This window comes from Alosa alosa, chromosome 5, assembly GCF_017589495.1.
Source record: "Alosa alosa isolate M-15738 ecotype Scorff River chromosome 5, AALO_Geno_1.1, whole genome shotgun sequence".
In the NCBI taxonomy this organism is placed as follows: domain Eukaryota; kingdom Metazoa; phylum Chordata; class Actinopteri; order Clupeiformes; family Clupeidae; genus Alosa; species Alosa alosa.
Window position 1 is genome coordinate 2,424,014 of NC_063193.1, and position 19,818 is coordinate 2,443,831.

The 19,818-nt window shown below is 39.5% G+C and overlaps 2 protein-coding genes across 7 annotated transcripts in view; both read right to left on the reverse strand.

Annotated features, from left to right (window-relative positions):
- The window catches only part of dbnlb (drebrin-like b), a 57,749-nt gene extending 46,277 nt beyond the window's left edge, over positions 1-11,472 (reverse strand). For both annotated transcript variants that reach the window (XM_048244011.1, XM_048244010.1), the window contains exons 1-4: positions 11,211-11,472; positions 7,155-7,210; positions 4,918-5,030; positions 3,867-3,941 (exon numbers count right to left, since the gene is read on the reverse strand). In XM_048244011.1, coding sequence (XP_048099968.1) covers positions 3,867-3,941; positions 4,918-5,030; positions 7,155-7,210; positions 11,211-11,293 — 327 coding nt within the window. In that variant the 5' untranslated portion in view covers positions 11,294-11,472. The remainder of the gene's footprint in view (positions 1-3,866; positions 3,942-4,917; positions 5,031-7,154; positions 7,211-11,210) is intronic.
- A 3,515-nt stretch (positions 11,473-14,987) lies between these two features.
- Positions 14,988-19,818, reverse strand: part of ap1b1 (adaptor related protein complex 1 subunit beta 1) — a 79,610-nt gene continuing 74,779 nt past the window's right edge. For all 5 annotated transcript variants that reach the window (XM_048244014.1, XM_048244013.1, XM_048244012.1 and 2 more), the window contains 3 exons: positions 19,526-19,612; positions 17,734-17,888; positions 14,988-16,231 (listed from right to left, as the gene is read on the reverse strand). In XM_048244014.1, coding sequence (XP_048099971.1) covers positions 16,157-16,231; positions 17,734-17,888; positions 19,526-19,612 — 317 coding nt within the window. In that variant the 3' untranslated portion in view covers positions 14,988-16,156. The remainder of the gene's footprint in view (positions 16,232-17,733; positions 17,889-19,525; positions 19,613-19,818) is intronic.

The following is a 19,818-nucleotide window of genomic DNA, read 5'->3' on the forward strand; positions in this document are numbered from 1 at the left end:
ACTTGTACAGATGTGAGGGATTGAGTTTATTTTTCAGTCTGTTGTATAATGATATATTCAAGATATTGAATTGATGCAAATGTAATACTTGGTGGGCTAATGTAGGCCATAGGCTATTTGCTCAAAATAGGAAATCTTTGTTTATATGAAGACGCAAGAGTATGTGATATTCGATTGGATATGCATTCCAGACCGCTGGGTGGTGGTGTGATAGAACCCCGGTACGTCACGCGCAGACATTCTAATTTGACATTTTAGCCAGAGAGGTAATCAAGGATCTTTGGTTTAGCCGTTTAGACGGAGACGCTACCCGGGTCGTCTTCAAAACTCTACACTCTGGAAGGAGTCTTCAGATTTTTGCGTCTTCAAGCACCGATGGCGGGGTCGCCGTGTAAACGAAAGGCACTTATGATAAAATATTTTGTCGTCTTCCTTCGAAATCGTTCTCGTATAAACGGCCCCTCAGTCAATAAATACTTTGAAATTTGAGTCGGATCAGCTCCAAAAATTAATGGGTTTTCCTCAACATGTGCTACAACTTTCCACCATTCCACCGAAAATTGTACCCGTACTTTTTGCAATGTTAACAGACGGCTACCGCACACCACTAACGTTTATAAAAATAATATATTTATGGAATATTACTAGACAGGTACCAGGGCTCTACAGTGCGCCCATTTCACTCGCACATGCGAGTAAAAATGATGGCGTGCGAGTGCAAAAAAATATTTAGGCGCACTGGTACGAATGACTTCTAACCATGTCAATGTTTGTCTACAAAATACACTGCAACATCGAGAAACATGTGCAAACCATAGAATCACGTCGCGAATGCAGCATATAAACTACACCTCCCATCAACGTTAGCAGTTTCGCGTTGTGACTCGCTAGTAGTCGCTTCTATCAAATCCAAGAGCGCGCAGAAAAAGCGGAAAGTTAGACTAGCCAGCCAAGATGCAAAGATTGAAGAAATTAGTTCTTCTATCCACCGAATTCATCGGATATAGGAGGAACATGATGAGATTCTGAGAATGCAGTGAGAGAAGGAAAGGTAACCTAACATGCCTTTTAGCCCAGTTGACGTATTGGCTGCAATATGCAAAATATAGCTGTAGCGAACAGGCACAAAAGTAGCCTCCCGTAATACTCCCATTTTATTCAAAGGTAGAACGCTAATGACAACTCCTGGCTTCCACGCATGCTTGTTTGTTTACACCGAATACAAGCGGAAGTGCAAAACGAAAGTAGGCCTAACGTTTGCCTACTGCCCCATTAATGCAGATATTAAAAAAAGGATAAAATATATATATATATATATATATATATATATATATATATATATATATATATATATATATATATATATATATATATATATATATATATATATCCTTGATTGCCTATGTTGGGTTTTGTGGAAAATGGACTGTTTTAGTAGTAGTATTAGGCAGTATGCAGTCAGATAGGACACCATGGACATATCTGGATTAGCTACAGATGGATTCACAAATAAATAAATTAGCCTACATTTGGCAGGATACTTGATATAGGGGAGAGCCGGGACAGTTGAAACACTTGTTAATTAAACGTAATTTACATAGCGATCGTACCACACTGAAAGCTAATATTTGGTCACTAGTAACCTACATCTGTCCTCTGTCAAATACAGATGCATTTTCAGCTTTGAACAAAACCATTCAGGAATTATTACAACAAAAGTGGGATGTGCGTAATGTTTCATTAGGTCCCTCCTGGTCGGGACAGTTGAAACAACATAAGGGGACGAATGAAACATACAGTTTAAGCCATATAAACGTCCAACAACTTCGAAATTTTACTACATATCATGAATGGTACTCCCAAAAGGTTTTATTTTAGATATATTGTTGCAGGGCTATACGTCTTTGTGCATGTCTGTTAACAACTCATTGCCATCATCATGAAGCGTGTATGAAGCGTTTTTTGAAATATCATGCCCTGTGGATGATTCTGCCATGTTTATAGCTAGAACGGTAAGCTTTCCCATTTAGATCATGTTTATATTGTTGAAAATGTCGTTTCACTAGGTTTTTACGTGGGTTAGGCCAATGCACATCCAAATAAGTAGGCTTAACGACCCACCGGCCGTCAGTCTCCATAGGATAACATGGGGAAACTCAACCCCCTACCTGGTGGGCCTAAATGTATTTTCATCTTCCTAAAACTGTTTTTCTATGTCTTACCTCCATAAATGATTGTTTAAACACACCTATTTGTGCATTTAATTAAAATACATGGAGTTACAGCCTGGACATATGTCACTACAGCTTGATTTGCTTTCCATGTAAACAAGCATGCGATATGAAAGTCTGGGATTGTGGAGAACACTAAATGGTCTACTGAATAAGCATTAAGTCAAACCTTTAAATGAAAAACACTAATTGATAATCGAAAAAATTTAACCGCTAATGAAGTTTACTTTTGCGCATCAAAACTCGTTTATCGCCAGTAACTCCGTGATAAAATGACATAGCAGGAAGATATTTGGCTGATAGAAGGAGGTTAACATGCTCTATGTTTTGACCTAAGGACGTCTGTCTATCATCATCACACTCGGAGAAAACTGGATTGTTTAATTCGTCCCGTGTTTCAATCGTCCCGGCTCTCCCCTACAGGCTAAATGCAAATATGCCAATGTATTATATTATTTTACATTAACAAAATGTAGGAAAATAGAACAGACTGAAAATAAAGTAGACACTGATCTTTAAAATCCTGTTTCCTGTAGCCTAAATGTTGTCAGTCATTCTTAATATTCGCAATTGGTGCACTGGCATGTTTAACTGTTAGCTGCAGTGTAATATTAGATTATGTGTAAGTTAAGTACAGAAGTGACTGTGCGCCCAAATTTTTGTCTGTGCTCCTAAATTTTTTAACTTGGGCGCACAAGTGCTCCTGGAACAAAATGTTAGTGTAGAGCCCTGGGTACATCTGATTAGCATTACTGTTTATTGTTAAACTGCAATGAAGTGAGCACCAGCCAGCGGATGACTCTTATAGTCTACCATGCACCTGGACAATATTGTGCGCCTTGCCCTAAATCTAAAGCAGCGCTACAAAATGAAGAGGAAACACTGCGGAAGAAAGTTTATGTATTTACAATAAACTAGACTACATCACAATATGGGGACTATGAAACTGGACTGGCCATATTAACCTCTCACAATCTACTTATTGTTAAATTGCAGCGTGAGCGGCAGCCAACAGGGGAGGATGGATACGTCGGCAGGATCATTTAAAAGGCAACCACACCTACATTGTGTGTCTGGCCTAATTCTGATACCGTAACAGCATTAATTTTGCCGTGGTGGGCCGCCATCCCAAAATCAACGTAGAGGAAACGCTGTTGACCAATAGCATAAATGAATCATGAATGCCTTGTCCACTCATGAAAGCCATATCCACTTAACTTTGGTCTCATACTCATTTAACACTAGCCTAGAAATATAGACGCACCCTAGCGGCAGCCAGGGTAGTCTAGCAACTCTCCTTTGGCTTGCGAGCTGGAAAAATTAAACTCCGATAAGGCCAATCACATCGTGTAGAGACGGTAGGCGGGCTTAACATAATGATTGATGCCAACGGTTTGGCGTGAATTCCCTACTTGAAAACAAAGATGATGCTATTGTGTGCAGAGGGTATTTGAAAGACAACCGATTATCCCACCCCTCGGACTGAGCACTGTGAATGCTGAGTCCCCAGACCCTACAGTACATCTTGATGTGGGTCTGGCTCGTCAGGCTAATTTAACACATCATCAAATCAAAAATTATTATTATATGTGTATACTGTACTAAATAATGGGCACCATAGGAATTTGCTGTTACCTTGAGAAAATTAGCAATGGAGCTAACATGATTGGCACAGATTCCTTTTCTGGCATCCTTCACCCCTTCACCTGTCTAAAAGAGAAATAAAACAATAGAACAAATTGTGAACTAACTCTTGTGTCCAAGACACTATGATTCTACAAATAACTCACTCTTGCAGACCTGCTGTTTGAGTACCACCTCGAGTAAAAAATCGTCTTATGTAGGCCTACAGTACATGCGAGCAGCCAAAGCCAGATGATGTTGACAAAAACAACAAATACGCCTGTCAGAGGTAGGAAGTAACAAAATACAATTACTTTGTTACTGTAATTTTCAGGTACTTTACTTGAGTAAAATTTGTCTTTCTGACAATTTTGAATGTTTTCTGCAAACACTTACTATATAATATAATTTGGAATTTACACTGAACCCCTTAATTTAATTTAAGTGCCATTGAATTTTCAGTGGACTGAGTAGATTCATGCACAGATGGGGCAAAAACACAACGAAATGAGCCCTTATTTTTTTTACCTTAATTTCCAAATAACTGTAAAAAGAAGCCAGTCTTGCATTCATGCACAAACAAAATCTTCTACAAAATCACATCTAGGCTCTCTAGTAGGATAGCATATTTGTAATAAGCCTATTTGTGAAAACATAGACTATTTAGTTAGTTCAAATTAACATGAAATCACACTGCATTAACTAAAAGCCCTAAACAATAATTTCTCAACAAATTCACACAACTAAGGTAGGTGACCTATTTTGAAACGAAAATGACAAATTTTAAAAGATTCACATCACACTTAATGTAATACATGATGGGAAGTGACCACCATGCACTATTGCCAAGAGGAGTACTTTCAAAAATAAAAAAACTCACCTTTTTGTAAAAGTTAAAAAATGGTGATTGCTTTCCATCAGCTGGAAAATACTAAAACTATCCATCTACTTTATCTAATGATTGATGCATTATTATTAGTTGATTTTCTGCCATTAACTCACCATGCAGACTTCTATGTGTAAACACATCTTAAAAAAAAGTGAAAGAGGACAGGTAACTCACCCAGTTGATCAGAACATACTTGGGTAGGCCAGAGTTAGGGTCTTTAACGCCGCAGAACCCATACATCACTTTACCACTGTTCAACTCTTCTATGAGCTCTTCCAAGCCACCATCTGGAAAAAATACTTAATTTAAACAGGTGCAATAGAGTGGGGAAAGAACCCGTAGCTTATAGTTTCTAGCATTAGCATTTTAAAGGTGCTCTAAGCGATGCCACAAGTTTTTTAGGCTAAAACATTTTATGTCACTTACTGCAAACATCACCTAACCAACCGCTAGCTGTCTGTGTCCTCACTGTAAAAAAAAACGTGATCTCTGTGGACAGCCCAGGCTCCAAAAACGGCAACAAAAACAACCTGGGCAAACCTAGCCCATAAAAACATAACAAACTGTTCCACCAAATCACAGACGAGATGCGCGTTTAGGAGAGTTTCAATTGCACGGGAGCAGCACAGGAGGGAGAGGGAGGAAGTAGCGAGCTAGCTCTCTGTTTGGTTTGAAAGTCAACAAAAGTGGCATTACCCAGCATCGCTTAGAGCACCTTTAACCCTTCCTGGTTCGTAAGAAAAAATCTCAATGGGATCACATTAACGATCATGAGGAGAATGTAAATGTTCCATAATGGATGCCTCCGATGAATATGCCAGATCTTTTGGCCTAATAAGATTTCCAACAATGAACTGTACAACAAAATGGAAAGGTGGAGCATCACCAAAGAGATTACGCACAGACGCCTGAGATGGCTAGGACATGTGTTAAGGATGAAGCAGAACCGCATCCCAAAAGTCGCCTTAAGATGGACACCACCAGGCAAAAGAAAACCTGGGAGGCCCAAAAAGCGTAGAACTGTGACCCAAGCGCTGGAACAGATGAACCTGTCATGGGGAGAGGCCCAACATGCTGCCAGGGACTGAATGCAATGGAGAGTGCTCATTGAAGCCTTATGTCCCATAGGGGATGAAGAGGAGTAGTAGAGTCAACTTGAAGGAAACAACGTCGTCTTCTAATGTGCCAGCAACAGTCCTCATTTGCACGACTGTGAATGTTTGGATTTATGGGCATGCTGAGCAGGTGCATGTCCATTATGAGAGAAAGTGAGAGCAGGCAAGGAGAGGCTGCCTGAAGGTGCAAATAGCTCTACAATGAAAGAGCTATGACATTGTGAAATTATTATTTTGAACAACGTAGTTATGGTGGGAGGCGTGTGTTGCTTAGGCGGCTGCCTAAGCTGTAATGCGTATCAGGAAACACAGTTTTTAACCCTTAGAGGACTATTGACGCAAAGTGCGTCAAAAACCACACCTATTCTTCTCTGTTGAATTGCTCCAGAACTATTTGTCGCAGCGATATGAAACCTTTTTCGAGTGACATTGCAGAAGTGGAGCTTTCCAACGAGACTAGGCACTTGTCTGTACAATCAAGTATTCAAATAAGAAAAAATCATGAAATTAAACCAAATTGCATCATATTTAGTCTATACCGCTCTGCGTTCACCTGCGCACCCATTACTCTCGTTTGAATTACTCGCGAACCCGTGATCGCATAGATATGGCACGTCCTTCTGGGTCAAAGGGATCACGTTATAAAAAACAGACGAAGTGACAGCAAAATATTAAAAATCAAAATCAAATCAATGCAAGCATTAATACATGAAATGGTGGCAGCCTAGACTCTGAAAAAAAAAAACAATATATACAGTAGCATGTGTCATGGCACTTACAATGACCAGGATAAATACTTAAACTAAAGGTAGTGAAAATAGAGCAGGCCGCATAGGGTTAAGTAGCTAATGATTTGTAAGGAGTTTTTCTTCTTTAAAAGGCAGCTTCCCCAGTCGGGACTTTGCTTCTTCAATTCTCGGCTGTCCTTTCCCTCGGTTGCATTATGACACTGGTAGGTTGTGTAGCTTTATTTGCCAACCTCAGCGCTAGCACATAGGATATTAGCCTGAGATGGGAGGGATGGTGAGATGGAACATCTAACCTTCTGATTGTTTGCTTTAGCCAGCAGGGGACACTACAATTTAAGATCATTCATTGCATTTAAACTTAAAAAGTGAAGATCTGGAAAATCTAAGGTGGGAAACATTTTACCAGTAGTGTATTCGGGGTATGATCTGTGAGTTATCTGTAAATGCCCAGATAATGGTAAATGGTGGAGACAGGCTCAAAACTAGGGGTGATGATTGAAAACCGATTTTTCAATATCATAATATAATATATATAAATGACTCTCACCTCCCTTTTCGGCAAGCCGAATGTCATTGGTATTTCCTTCATAGGTGAACAAGGCCCTGTAAAAGCAAAAAGCATACGTAAATGCTCTCTCACAACAAATTCTGAAATATTTTACACACCAATAATCTGACTTCAGAAATAAGCATTAATAGCACATCTGACATCCAACATGTTGCCAGCAGTTTTCAAACTGAACAACTAAGATATGATACTATGACACATGATTATATATTTTTATATACCCATTTAAATGTGTGTAATACAATTGGTTGGATGGTGGTTAAATAAAAATGGGTATATAAAAATAAAAAACACAGCATTCACTGACCAAAGTACTGTACAAAGAAAAACTAATTATAATAAGTATGTAGTTGACATATTAGACTGAAAAGTTTTTTAAAAGAAAAAAAAAAAATCTTCTGTTCCATCTGTTTCATCTGATTTTTATGATTTATAACCCAATATCTGGGAATTCCGGCGATTTTTCAAATGCATCTCCATTTTTCGAGGTCATCAAGTACTGTCGGTATGGAAAAAACCCCTGAAAACAATCGGTTTTACCTAGCTCGAGTTGCTGCAGCCAACAGCTAAAGTAGCCAGGCAGCTACAGCGCTACACTTTGGGGGCATGTTGATGAGCCCCCATGTACACATCATATGCGCTTTTTTCCGTACTGACAGTACTCGGTAACCTTAAGAAACGGATATCTATGTGAAAAACTTAGACCCTGGAAAAAAATGTGTATGCATTTCACAAACAACCAAAGGTAGGTTAAGACAGGTAAATCAATTAGAAAATTGAATAGCAGACTTACAAGCACACGTGTTATCTTTATCCTTATGTCACTGTGACTTGTGGTTGGCATATAGTTTTAGATGCACACACCAAATTTGGTGGGTGTATGTAACTCCCAAAAACAAACAACCTTTGTATTAACATGCCATTAGCCACGCCCACAGGAAGTGAGGTAATTGAGATTTTGTGCGTTGTGAACAAGATCAATTTTAACGTACTCCTCCTAGACGGTTGCTCCGATTCATGTCAAAGTTGGTATACATGACGCCGAGATGTTCCTGATTATAAATTGAGAAGCTTTTTTTTTATATGTTGTAATTTGACGAAATGGCGAAATTATTAATTTTAATACCCTTCCACATAAAGAATAAATGTGTCATAATTCACCATACATGGCTTGAAATGTTTTAAAAATTTCACAGGTCATTGAAGACCATGTTAATGATAATATCACATGCCCATAATGCATGTTTGGCATGGCGCCACCAACTGGCAACAAAAAGAATGACCATTATACTGATGTCACATGATCAATTTAAACATACTCCTCCTAGACGGTTTGTCAGATTCATGTGAAATTTGGCAAACATTATACCAAGATGTCGCTGAGGCTAAATTGTGAATGGATTTTTGATATGTTGTAATATATTTGATATGATTTTAATATCTCACCACATAAACAGGAAATGTGTCATAAATCACAGTGCATTGAATGAATGGTCTGAAACTTCTCAGGTTAATAGATATCATGATTATGATGATATCCAGACACCCAACGGGCCTGCCTGGCATAGCGCCACCACCTGGCCAACCAGGAAATGTGCCAGAAATGGACAATGCCTTAACTGATTAATCTGAAACTTTATAAAATATTGGATATTATTGTGATGATATTCACATGTGTAATTCACATGCCTAGCATGGTGCCACCATCTGGCCAAGCAGAAAATGTGCCAAAAATGTTCAAGGCTTTGATGGATTGATCTGAAATTTTGTGTGCCAGAAAATAAAAAAATAAAAAATTAGCACACGCATCAAATATGTACATTTCAAAAACGGACCACGTCGGGGCTTTGTTGGATTCCGAAATGTCACGGGTTGCGGCCCGCAGGTGCTCGGGCCCGCCATTGCCGCTTGCGGCTATATTTTTCATTGTTTTTATTCAAAAACAAACTGTGAAATGTGCTTAGGACATTTACGCCATATGAGCTTTGTCTGGTTTGGTTGAAATTTGTGAAAAACAGGAATATGAATGGCATGCTCTATACGTTCATATAAAACAGCATTTTCTGACAAATATGACCACATTTCTTTACAGATTTTGCTATTATTTAGTTATGTTTGACACTCAACGAAAAAAAAGACCATGCTACATCAACCACCCCAAATACAGAATGAGACCTACTGTACACCAGCAAACAGACACATTAACAACAACCAAAGAACAGGGGGTTAGGGGGTTAGAAAGCCCAAATAATAAAGGTGGGTAAAGACTTAACTTAAAAGCAGCGATGAAGGGAGCATGTTTTGTGTCAAGGGGTAACTGGCTCCACAGACGTGGTGCAGCAACTGCAAATGCAGTTTATTCGAGCTGTGACTGAGGTACAGACGTGAGCTTTGCCCGCATACCTGAGAGACCTGCGGGCTATATCTATCTAGCCTACCTATTAATGACAGGAATGTCTGTGTGTGTTTGTGTGTAGTGTGACCACATCTCTCTTGAACCGTAATCAAACTTGACAGTTGTCTTGTCAAGGACATTGAGTGCAGTGCCAAGTTTGACTTTGTTTGGATAAATTATGCAAAAATAATATTGTTTGAAAAAAGCACATGTTGGCTTTTGCAGCACGGAGGGGGACGGGGGGCTGGGGGCTAACAAGAGTTAAGATGCAAGATGCTGACTCAAAGGTTCGTGTCACATAGCCTACCCATCTATGTTCTGCCCCTAGCTTTGGAGAAACCAAAAGTGTGGCACCGCCTCTCATCTCTGAGCTCTAGGCCTATTTGCACAGCTAGACACTAGCCTGGCTCAGTGGCCATATACGGATTAAGCCTAGTGCTTCATACTCTTTCCCAATGAAATTCTTTGACGTTCTCCTTAACTTTGGGACTAAAACGTAATGCATGTATGGGAAAGCAGTCCCCTATGCAATAATGACATTATGGTTAGGCCATCTATGGTTATTACTTGTCTGTAATAGATGCAGGTTTTTAAGCAAGGTCTACATACAGGTCCATCTAAAAAAAAAAAAATAGAATATCATAGAAAAGTTCATTTTTTTCATAGTTAATTTCAAAAGGTGAAACTTTCATAAGCTATATTCATTACACATAAAGTGAAATATTTCAAGCCTTCATTTTGTTTTAAACTAGATCACTCTAATCTTGATGATTACGGTTTGCATCTTATGGAAATCAAAAATCCAGAAACATCAAATTATTAGAATAAAGAATTTATGATACAGAACGGTCAACCTAAGATGAGCTCTTAAGTCAAAACACCAGCAATAGTTTCCAGAGCCCTTTAAATATCTCAGTCTATGCAGGACAATGGACTTTTCCATGATATTCAAATTTTCTGAGATGCATCAGTATTTTATGAATGTAGGCCTGGTAATATCAAAAGTGCTAATGTGCCCCTTTATTTGAAGATTTGCAAATAAGATACAAGATGCCAACATGTACAAATGGTCTCATATGCAAAAAGTGGAGAAATAAAAGGTTCCTAACGTTATACCATCTCCAAGAGTGTTAATGGCGAGGTTCAAGCACAGAATTATGACCAACATGCAAACGTGACCCCTAACAAGTGTAACGTTACACAGGCTAACCAATGAGGAAGTAATACATTTATTGCAACTAGCTAGATTACAACCGGAAGATGCTGTCTTTGGATGTATCAGTACCAGAGAATGTCTGCGAAACCGTTATAACTACAATAACAAACAGGAAGTGTGCAGCCTGTCAAACAAACGAAACTCATTTAGTTAATAATCACACGGAAATACCTTGCAGTAACCGTTTAATAACGAACGGTTTAAACTAAGACCCAAATTGGTTTTGCCAACGTTAAAGTCTATCCAACTTACCTATCGATAGCGATAGCGATCTGAAACTGCACGAACCAGGATACGTTAACTGGAACTATGCTTGTGTGATTTGTGTCGTTAATCAAACATAGAATGTAGAACTAGCCTTACGTTAATAGTAGAAACCCTACCTAGTTAACGATCTAGCTGTCGGAAAAGCAATCGGACTTACCAGTTTGTTTTAGATTTCTCATCCACCACTTCTTTATATGCTGCTGTAAGGGCAGGGCCGTTTTTACTCAGATTTACTGACATATTGTGTGATGTCAGTGTTCTAAGCCTGTAATGAGTTCAACAGAACTGGTTGCTGGGTGTACGAAAATTACGATAGCTGTATGCAGGGTTGTATGAAAACGCTTCCTCTAACGTTATTCTATCAGTTTCTAAATAACAAGCGTTCTCATTGCGTTACTGTACCGCATGCGTATTAGCATCTTTTGCGAAACCGAGGCAGAGAGCGAGGCATCGCTATGGAATGCCGGGTAGTTCAAAAACACGCGTATGTGAAATTCACGCGTTTTATGTGCACTCCATGGGGTATTTCATGGCATATCCACATCGATTTCTAATACACATTCTGTACATATTTTGCACTGTGACCTACTTTGCACTTGAAATATGTGTGAAATACGTGTTTAATACATGATACTTACCAAAATCATGATACTTTCCATCATCAAGTTTGCAGATGACAGTGATCTTGGGCCTGATAAGTAACAACAATGAACAGCTCTACTTGGATCCGGTTGATGAGATGGCACAGTGGTCTCAATCTAACATCTTGACACTGAATATCAATAAAACCAAGGAAATGGTAGTGGATTACAGAAGGAAGCAGCAGAACTACAGTTACACCCCACTAATGATCAGCGGGCAACCTGTAGAGAGAGTCACAAGTTTTAAATACCTGGGTTTCCACATTACTGAAGACTTAACATGGACTGTTAACACTCAATATGTTCTGAAGAAGTCCAGACAACGACTCTACTTCCTTCGTCAGCTAAGGAAATTCAAAGTTTCTACATCCATCATGAAGGCCTTCTACACTTCAACTGGTTGCATCATCACCTGGTATGGGAACTCCACAGTTAAGAGATTGTTGTACTCTGCAGAGAGTAGTGCGCTCAGCTGAACGTACTATAAGAACTCAACTCCCTGCTCGACAAGATAGACCTTTTATTTATTTTCTTATTTCATCACACGTCAAAACACACACACACACACATCTGACTTTCTCCAACTTTTGCACATCTCCTTAGAACTTTTTATTTATTATTTTTGATTTCTCCTCCATCTATCTACCCATGTCCTTGATTGCCTAGCCTTTCTGCCCCCCCCCACCCCCATCCCCAACACACACACACAAAACACACACACTTACATCATCACGGTCATCACCTCACATACATACATACATACATACATACATACATACAGCACACTGCTTGCTACAGTAAGCCTCCTCTACATACTTGCTGCACACTGCCCCCCACCCACCCACCCACCCACATACACAGCACATTGTCTTCAGGATCTTCTCCAACACACATCTTCTACATACTTACAGCACACTGCCCTCACCTACCCACACAGTCACTGCTCCACTCCCCTCCCGCCCACACACACATCTTCACCGTCATCACTTACATACATCATACATACAGTACTCTGCTTGCAATAGTAAGTCCCTTCACCATACTTGCAGTACACTGCCCCTACCTACACAGCACATTATTTCATCAGGAAGCTTCTCCAACACACATCCCCAACATACTTACAGCACACTGCCCCCAAATACACAGCACATTGTCTCATGAGGAAGCTTCTCCAACACACATCCCCAACATACTTACAGCACACTGCCCCCAATACACAGCACATTGTCTCATGAGGAAGCTTCTCCAACACACATATTGCACACTGCCCTCTCCCCACATACACAGCACACTATCCCATCTCCCCTGTCATCCCCCCCAACACACACACAAAGACCCCTGGCAGTTGGGTTAGCCCCTTGAGCTGTGGATCTGCCCAAGGTTTGGTAAGGGAGTTTTTCCTTGCCCCTGTTGCTCTTGGGTGCTCCTTGTTGGTGCCCCCCCCCCCGCCAATCCCAATCCTCCCCCCACCTTTCTTATGCAGCCCTTGCCACTTAATCTACTAAACCCCTCTTCTACTGCACTTTTTACCCCCCCCCCCCCATAAATGCACAAATAGGCTGACACCAGACAGAATTTCACTGCATTTCTTACTTCCAGTAACTATATGCATGTGACAAACTTCCTTGTATCCTTAAAATGAAGCATTTCATAGAATTGAAAACTTTGTTGACCTTGGCATAGGCCTAGTTGAATATTGGTTAGCTAGTTTGGAATGTAAAATGGACACATACAGGGAACCTCAACATCCTATAACCATCTCCTTCAATGCAAATCTGACAACTTGAAACTACAGCTGCTAAACGGGCAAATCACAATGAAGCCCCACCGTATAAGTAAAAGTATATATACTCTTTTGATCCCGTGAGGGAAATTTGGTCTGCATTTATCCCAATCCGTGAATTAGTGAAACACACTCAGCACACAGTGAGGTGAAGCACACACTAATCCCGGCGCAATGAGCTGCCTGCAACAACAGCGGCGCTCGGGGAGCAGTGAGGGGTTAAGGTGCCTTGCTCAAGGGCACTAGTGATTGGCAGTAGTCGTGCCTACTGGTCGGGGTTCGAACCGGCAACCCTTCGGTTACAAGTCCGAAGCGCTAACCAGTAGTAGGCCACGGCTGCCTGTGACTAAATATTCCAGGACTGCACCCCGAAATTTACATTAGTAGGGTGGCTAAGAGCAGTTAATTCAGTGGAATTCAGAGTTATTCAGTGGAATCATGCACATAGTGATGCAAACACCAAATTTGGCACAGTTGTTCTCTAGGGCATAGGCCTATTAAAACAATTTGTCCGATTGTCCACTGGAAAATCCAAATTTCAATACCTAGGAAATAGGGCCCCATTTTCGCTGGCGGAAAGCCGATTATTGTTTTTTCTTATCTTGCACGTCTCTTTTTTTCAGCAACGCGCCAAGGGATGTGGCAATTAACGACCTAAGGAGGGGTCTGGCGCATTGTCTAAAAATTGTTATCGCTGTCGTATAGCTTACACCAGTGTTTCTTAAACATTTTCAGACCAATGACCACTTAACCAGTAAAAAATAACCTCACCGACCACTTAATTGGGAAAAAAAAAAAAAAACAGTAGACCCACCTCAACAGTATATTACACAATAGACCTCACTGAACAACCTTGCTTATTGTTGGATCATAGGATTCATATGATTTAAACTAGCGTAGATAGCAGTGTTGCAGAACTGTTTGAATTTACATACAAATTTGTTCAATATTGCAAACAACTCATCTATATTATATTTTACCATGTCTGCTTGCGGACCACCAGTGGTCCCCGGACCACACTTTGAGAAACACTGGTATACACTACCTAAAACACTACACTACGCCACTGACCAAGAGAAACCTGGTCAGAAATCCATGGCGAGTTGTTAATGTTATTTTAAGAGCACGTTATCAACAGTGATATGGGTGGATGCCCAATGCACCCTGCTTCCCTCATCCACAAACGCGCACATTCATGCAAAACATTACAAATGACACGATGGGGAACATAATTACAGTGCATGAAAATGCAATGTTCTGTTATCCGAAGTCTTCTTATTATAGTGCATGGAAATTAGTCATAATTGTATAATCTCTGAATAAGATCTGATTCATTTCTGAGACAAAGACAACATGGTTGTATGTATTAATATGGGCTAAGGTGAAAAAAAATGATCACGCTATGTACGTACTGTAGGTATGTACAGTATGTATACGTACATGCATGTGTGAGCATGTCAGAAAGCATTTACAAAAGCTGTGTGTTTGTTTTAAATCTGAAAACAACTAATAAACTTAATTTCATATTTTATTACACACAACAGATCATGAACATGAAAATAATGGACATTTCAGACCACATTATCTATTGAGGATTTCCATACAGCAATATTGTACTTTTGATTCCTATATTAAAATTCAAAGTTTCATATTCTCTCATCTACTTTGAATTTAAGGAAATAAAGGAAATATGAAAACTCATTTTGGTGTGTATTTTGCTTTTCATTTCACTGGCTGAATCTGTAATATGACTGATAGGTCAAGGGTTGTATTCCATTGATGCTTTGTTGCCTATTGGTGCTTTTTAGCCTAACACAGTCTGTGAAAAAGGTAGTGTCTTGTCTTCACAAGAACAGGAATGGAAGGGCCTGTCCCAGGAATACCAATATACTGTAGTCACATCATATCTGATATGAACATAAACTAAGGGATACAAATTGGAATGATTCAAAAGTGAGAAGAGGTGGGGGATCTGGTATCCAAATATCCAAAAGTGAGAAACTGATGATAGCACACACTTTACAAACAAGTAAGTGCACACAACCACTTCAGTTACATGTGGGAAGTTGCAAAATGGTCAACAAGGAAATGCTATACGAAAAACAATATTTAATAGTTATTATTAGTGTTTCTCACAAGGCCAAAAGGAAACCAGTCCCTTTAAAAGTAAAATCTAAAGATTTTCCCTACTACTGAATTAGAGCTAAAGGCTCACATGGAAATGGGGCCCTAATGCTAAGGCTGACAAAACATGCACATTAACAACTTACTTGAGTTAAACTTGAGCACAACAGAAATACCAAATTGTCAAAGTGTTGCTCTGTAAGAGAAATATGTGGGATCTTATATGTATCAACTGACTAGCTAAAAGGTGTCCCAAACCATGAAGTTAAACCTAAATGGGGAAACGGGGAAAAATGAAAACACTGATTCTGATGGTTGTGAAAAACAATACAAAAGGAGTTTCAAACTAGCATATCATGGTCAGAAAAAAAAGTCTAAAATCATAAGAACAACCTGATTTGTTTTAAAGAACACAAAGTGATCAAGAGATTAAAATGAGTTTGAAAAGTCAGAGTACACTGCAACATAGAGAAAATATTTATGCAGGGATGGGCCAAGTCATTTTTCTTTGCATGCTGAATGGTGAGGTCATCTCTGATCAATCTTACAGCTGGTTCAGTTCTTCAGCACCATTTCATAACACTGGTACACAAGCTGTGCGACTTCAGGTGCTCTGCATTTCACTGAGAGCTAGGGAAGAAATAAAGAGAAAAAAAGAAAAGGTATGTTTTTGAAGGTTGCTGGTTCTATAACCTTCATAATCATGGTGATATGTGCAGAAGGGGATAAACTGTTGATATTTACTTTAGCATTTGCTTGCTAGTGTTTTGGTTGTATACAGAAATTCCTTCCTGCCTCTTTTACCCCCGAGTTCAGAATTACTTTCAGGCATTTCTCATACACAATTGATTTTCTAGTAAATATGCAGCTCTCATACAAGTGGCTATACTATCTAGCCTATGATATTAAATCATGGTACAATTTTACCATATGCTGAGCAGGTGGAGGAGTTGAAATAGAATAATAAATAAATGCATACAAAATGTATAAGAGTGGTACTCTAATCATAAATGTAATACACTACCGTTCACAGGTTTGGAGTAACTTTTTTTTTAAGGAAAGTATTGTCCATAAAAATATATAATTAATAATAAAAACATACAGTGAAGACACTGTTAAAGGTGCTATATGTAAGAACGACTACTAGCATTTAAAACGGGCATTGCAGTCAAAAATCAAAACATTTGAGAGCATTAATTAGGCTAATCTGGCAATCCAAAGGTCACAATGCTACTAGCTGTGTGACTGGTAAATTGGCGGAGGGTGGCACAGCAGGCCAAAACACAACCTCAAAACAGTATTTGCACCAAAGTTTGGTTTGTGAATATCCTGTCATTGCAGCCAGTATTTGGTGGACATGTTTCTTTAATCTCTGATGGCATATTATTTTCATTTTATGATTTATTACAACACATGTGTTACATATAGCACCTTTAACATTGTGATTGCAGTTAGAAATGGCTGGTTTTCATGAAACATCTTTATAAGGACACAGGCCCTTAGGCAAGGATCATTCCTATGTTCCTATGTGCTAGTCAAAGTTTTTCCTTTTAAAAGGGTAACTGATCATTAGAAAACCCTTTCGGCAATGAGGTTGGGATAGCTGAAAACTCCTGCACTGAGTTGAGCATTTGGGGCATCAGTAAATGTGGGTTCAATTACAACTACGGTAAAAGAAGAAAAAAAAGAGAGAGCTGCACCTTAAAGCGGAACATGATGACCGCTGCTTGGTGTTGCCATTTGCCACGCAAAGATAATAAAACACACTTCACATGTTTTCACCATTCCCTAGTCCTGCAACGATTTATAAACCGCTGTCCTCTTCCCTTTGTTAATGTGAAATGTCTTCTAACATAAATGTTTAGGTCATAGTTTGTATGTTTATGGTTATTTATATTATGATGACTTTCTATCATTATTATAATTATTATTGTCATTAATATTAGTCTATCATTACATAAAAAAATTGACTTTAAACTATGTTTATTGTTGCTGTGTCGCTGTGGAGAAGAGTCTGTGAAGAATTCTAAACAAACAAATATAAATATATAAAACACAATATGGAGATGTTAAATTTATAGTCAAAACAAAATGGACACAGCAGGTTTGGCCCTTAATCCCTTTACACTTACCATATAATTGGGACTACCAGTCTGCACTCTGAGTTCAACAAGCACCCAGATACCATTGGTAAGCTTGATGGACTGGTACAGCATGTCCTGCCCCTCTACTGTCCGTTTGGCGATGGTGAAAATGTTACTGCTCTGTAGTCGAGTGGTTGCAGCATCTGATTTAGCACAGCAGCCATTAAAAATGACAAACAAATAAATACATTGCACAGGTGCCCTTTACACTTTGACTTACACATCAAGAAGCCTAAGAACTAGATGTACCGCAGAGCGGTACAAAATATGACCGCCACCCAGTCCAGCACATTTTTTCCACAAAAAGAAATCACGCTGAAAGGCCTATATGATTCTAACTGTCTCACTAAATTGCATTATCCACACTCAATTCTCACTGGTATCTGCTAGACAACAAGTACCAAAACATGATTAGTTCATAGATTTCACATGTAAAATTCATTTTATACAACCCCACCTCCATCTTGCCTGTTCATAATTCTGAGAGATTCTTGATTGTTTGTGTTATGTTATGTGTGTGTGTGTGCTTGTGTGTGTGCCTGCGTATGTGCCTGTGCATGCAAGCGTACATATGTCTACTGTGTGAGTATGTGTCATACGTATGATTACTGTGAATGTATGTGTGTGTGTGTGTGTATCTGTTTGTGCACATGTGTGCACATGAAATGGGTTAACATGACCCCTGGAGGCAAACATACGGAAAAAAATGGTCATCCTAGGCCCTACAGTTCTCAGGATATTCACAGAGAACTGTGTCTGCCCTACCCTCCTTTCAGGGGGTCCAGTCACGCAGGGGGGCTACAGATCAAAACGAAAAATGACTGATCCATGCTATCCATGTGGGGGTACATGCCCACCAAGTTTTGTGTACCCCGGTCTTTCAGTGTCCCGGGAATCCTTGTTGGTGTACGTCACTAAATGTACACATAAATTATTTTATTGTAAGGCCCCGCATGAACGAAAGTACACAAAACTTGGCATGCATTCGGAGGGTGTCATAATGATCCTACACTTTTAATTTCGTGCAGTTTTGACCTTTTTGCTTTTTAATTTTTAACTAGGTGGCGCTATACATGAAATAAGTGGTAATGGGATGGGTTGACATGCCCCCTTAAGACCAACATACATAAAAAGTGGACCTCCTAGGCCCTCTGGTTCTCGAGATATTCACAGAAAACTGTCTCCGACACCTACAGGCCAGTTGGTGTATAGTAACATAAATTAATTTATTGTGTGGCCCCCCATTAACGGAATTCCACAAAGCTTGGCGTGCATACAGAGGGTGTCATAATGATCCTACACTTCCAATTTCGTGCAGTTTTGACTATGTTAGGTCACAGATACCTTCAATTACAACACCTAATTTTTACTTTTTGTGTTTAACTAGGTGGCTATACATGAAATGAGTGGTTATGGAATGGGTTGACATGGCCCCTTGAGATCAACATACAAAAAAAAAATGGTCCTCCTAAACCCTACGGTTTTCGAGATATTCACAGAAAACTGTGTCTGCCCTACCCTCCTTTTGGGGGGTCCAGTCCAGCAGGGGGGCTACAGATCAAAACGAAAAACGATGGTTCCATGCTATCCATGTGGGGTTACATGCCCACCAAGTTTCGTGTACCCCGGTCTTTCAGTGTCCCGGGAATCATTGACAGAAATTTGGGTATGCGAAAAAGGGTATGCGCGGCGGTCATAATAACAGGTACTGTAATAAATACAGTGCATTGCTTTGCATGTACATGTAAAAATATCACATTATTTCCTTGTAATTACTAACCTGAGTTGAGGTGACAGTCTTTTATCTGGTACTGAGTTTCATTGTCATTGGGAATGTCCTTCCAGGTGGCAAGAAACACCTGACGCTCTGTTATAAATAGAAGATACACATTGAAAAGGAAGAGAGCTGATTGCGATCCACAACCCCAGCAACTCATAGGCCATAAGAGAAGCCTTTGGTCCTATGACCAAGCCTTAGCAATAATTTACGGTAGTCAGGTTTTTAGAAAAAGTACTGCATCAATGAACACCTCTGCATTGATGAATCCATGGTTTAATTTCCATGGATTCATT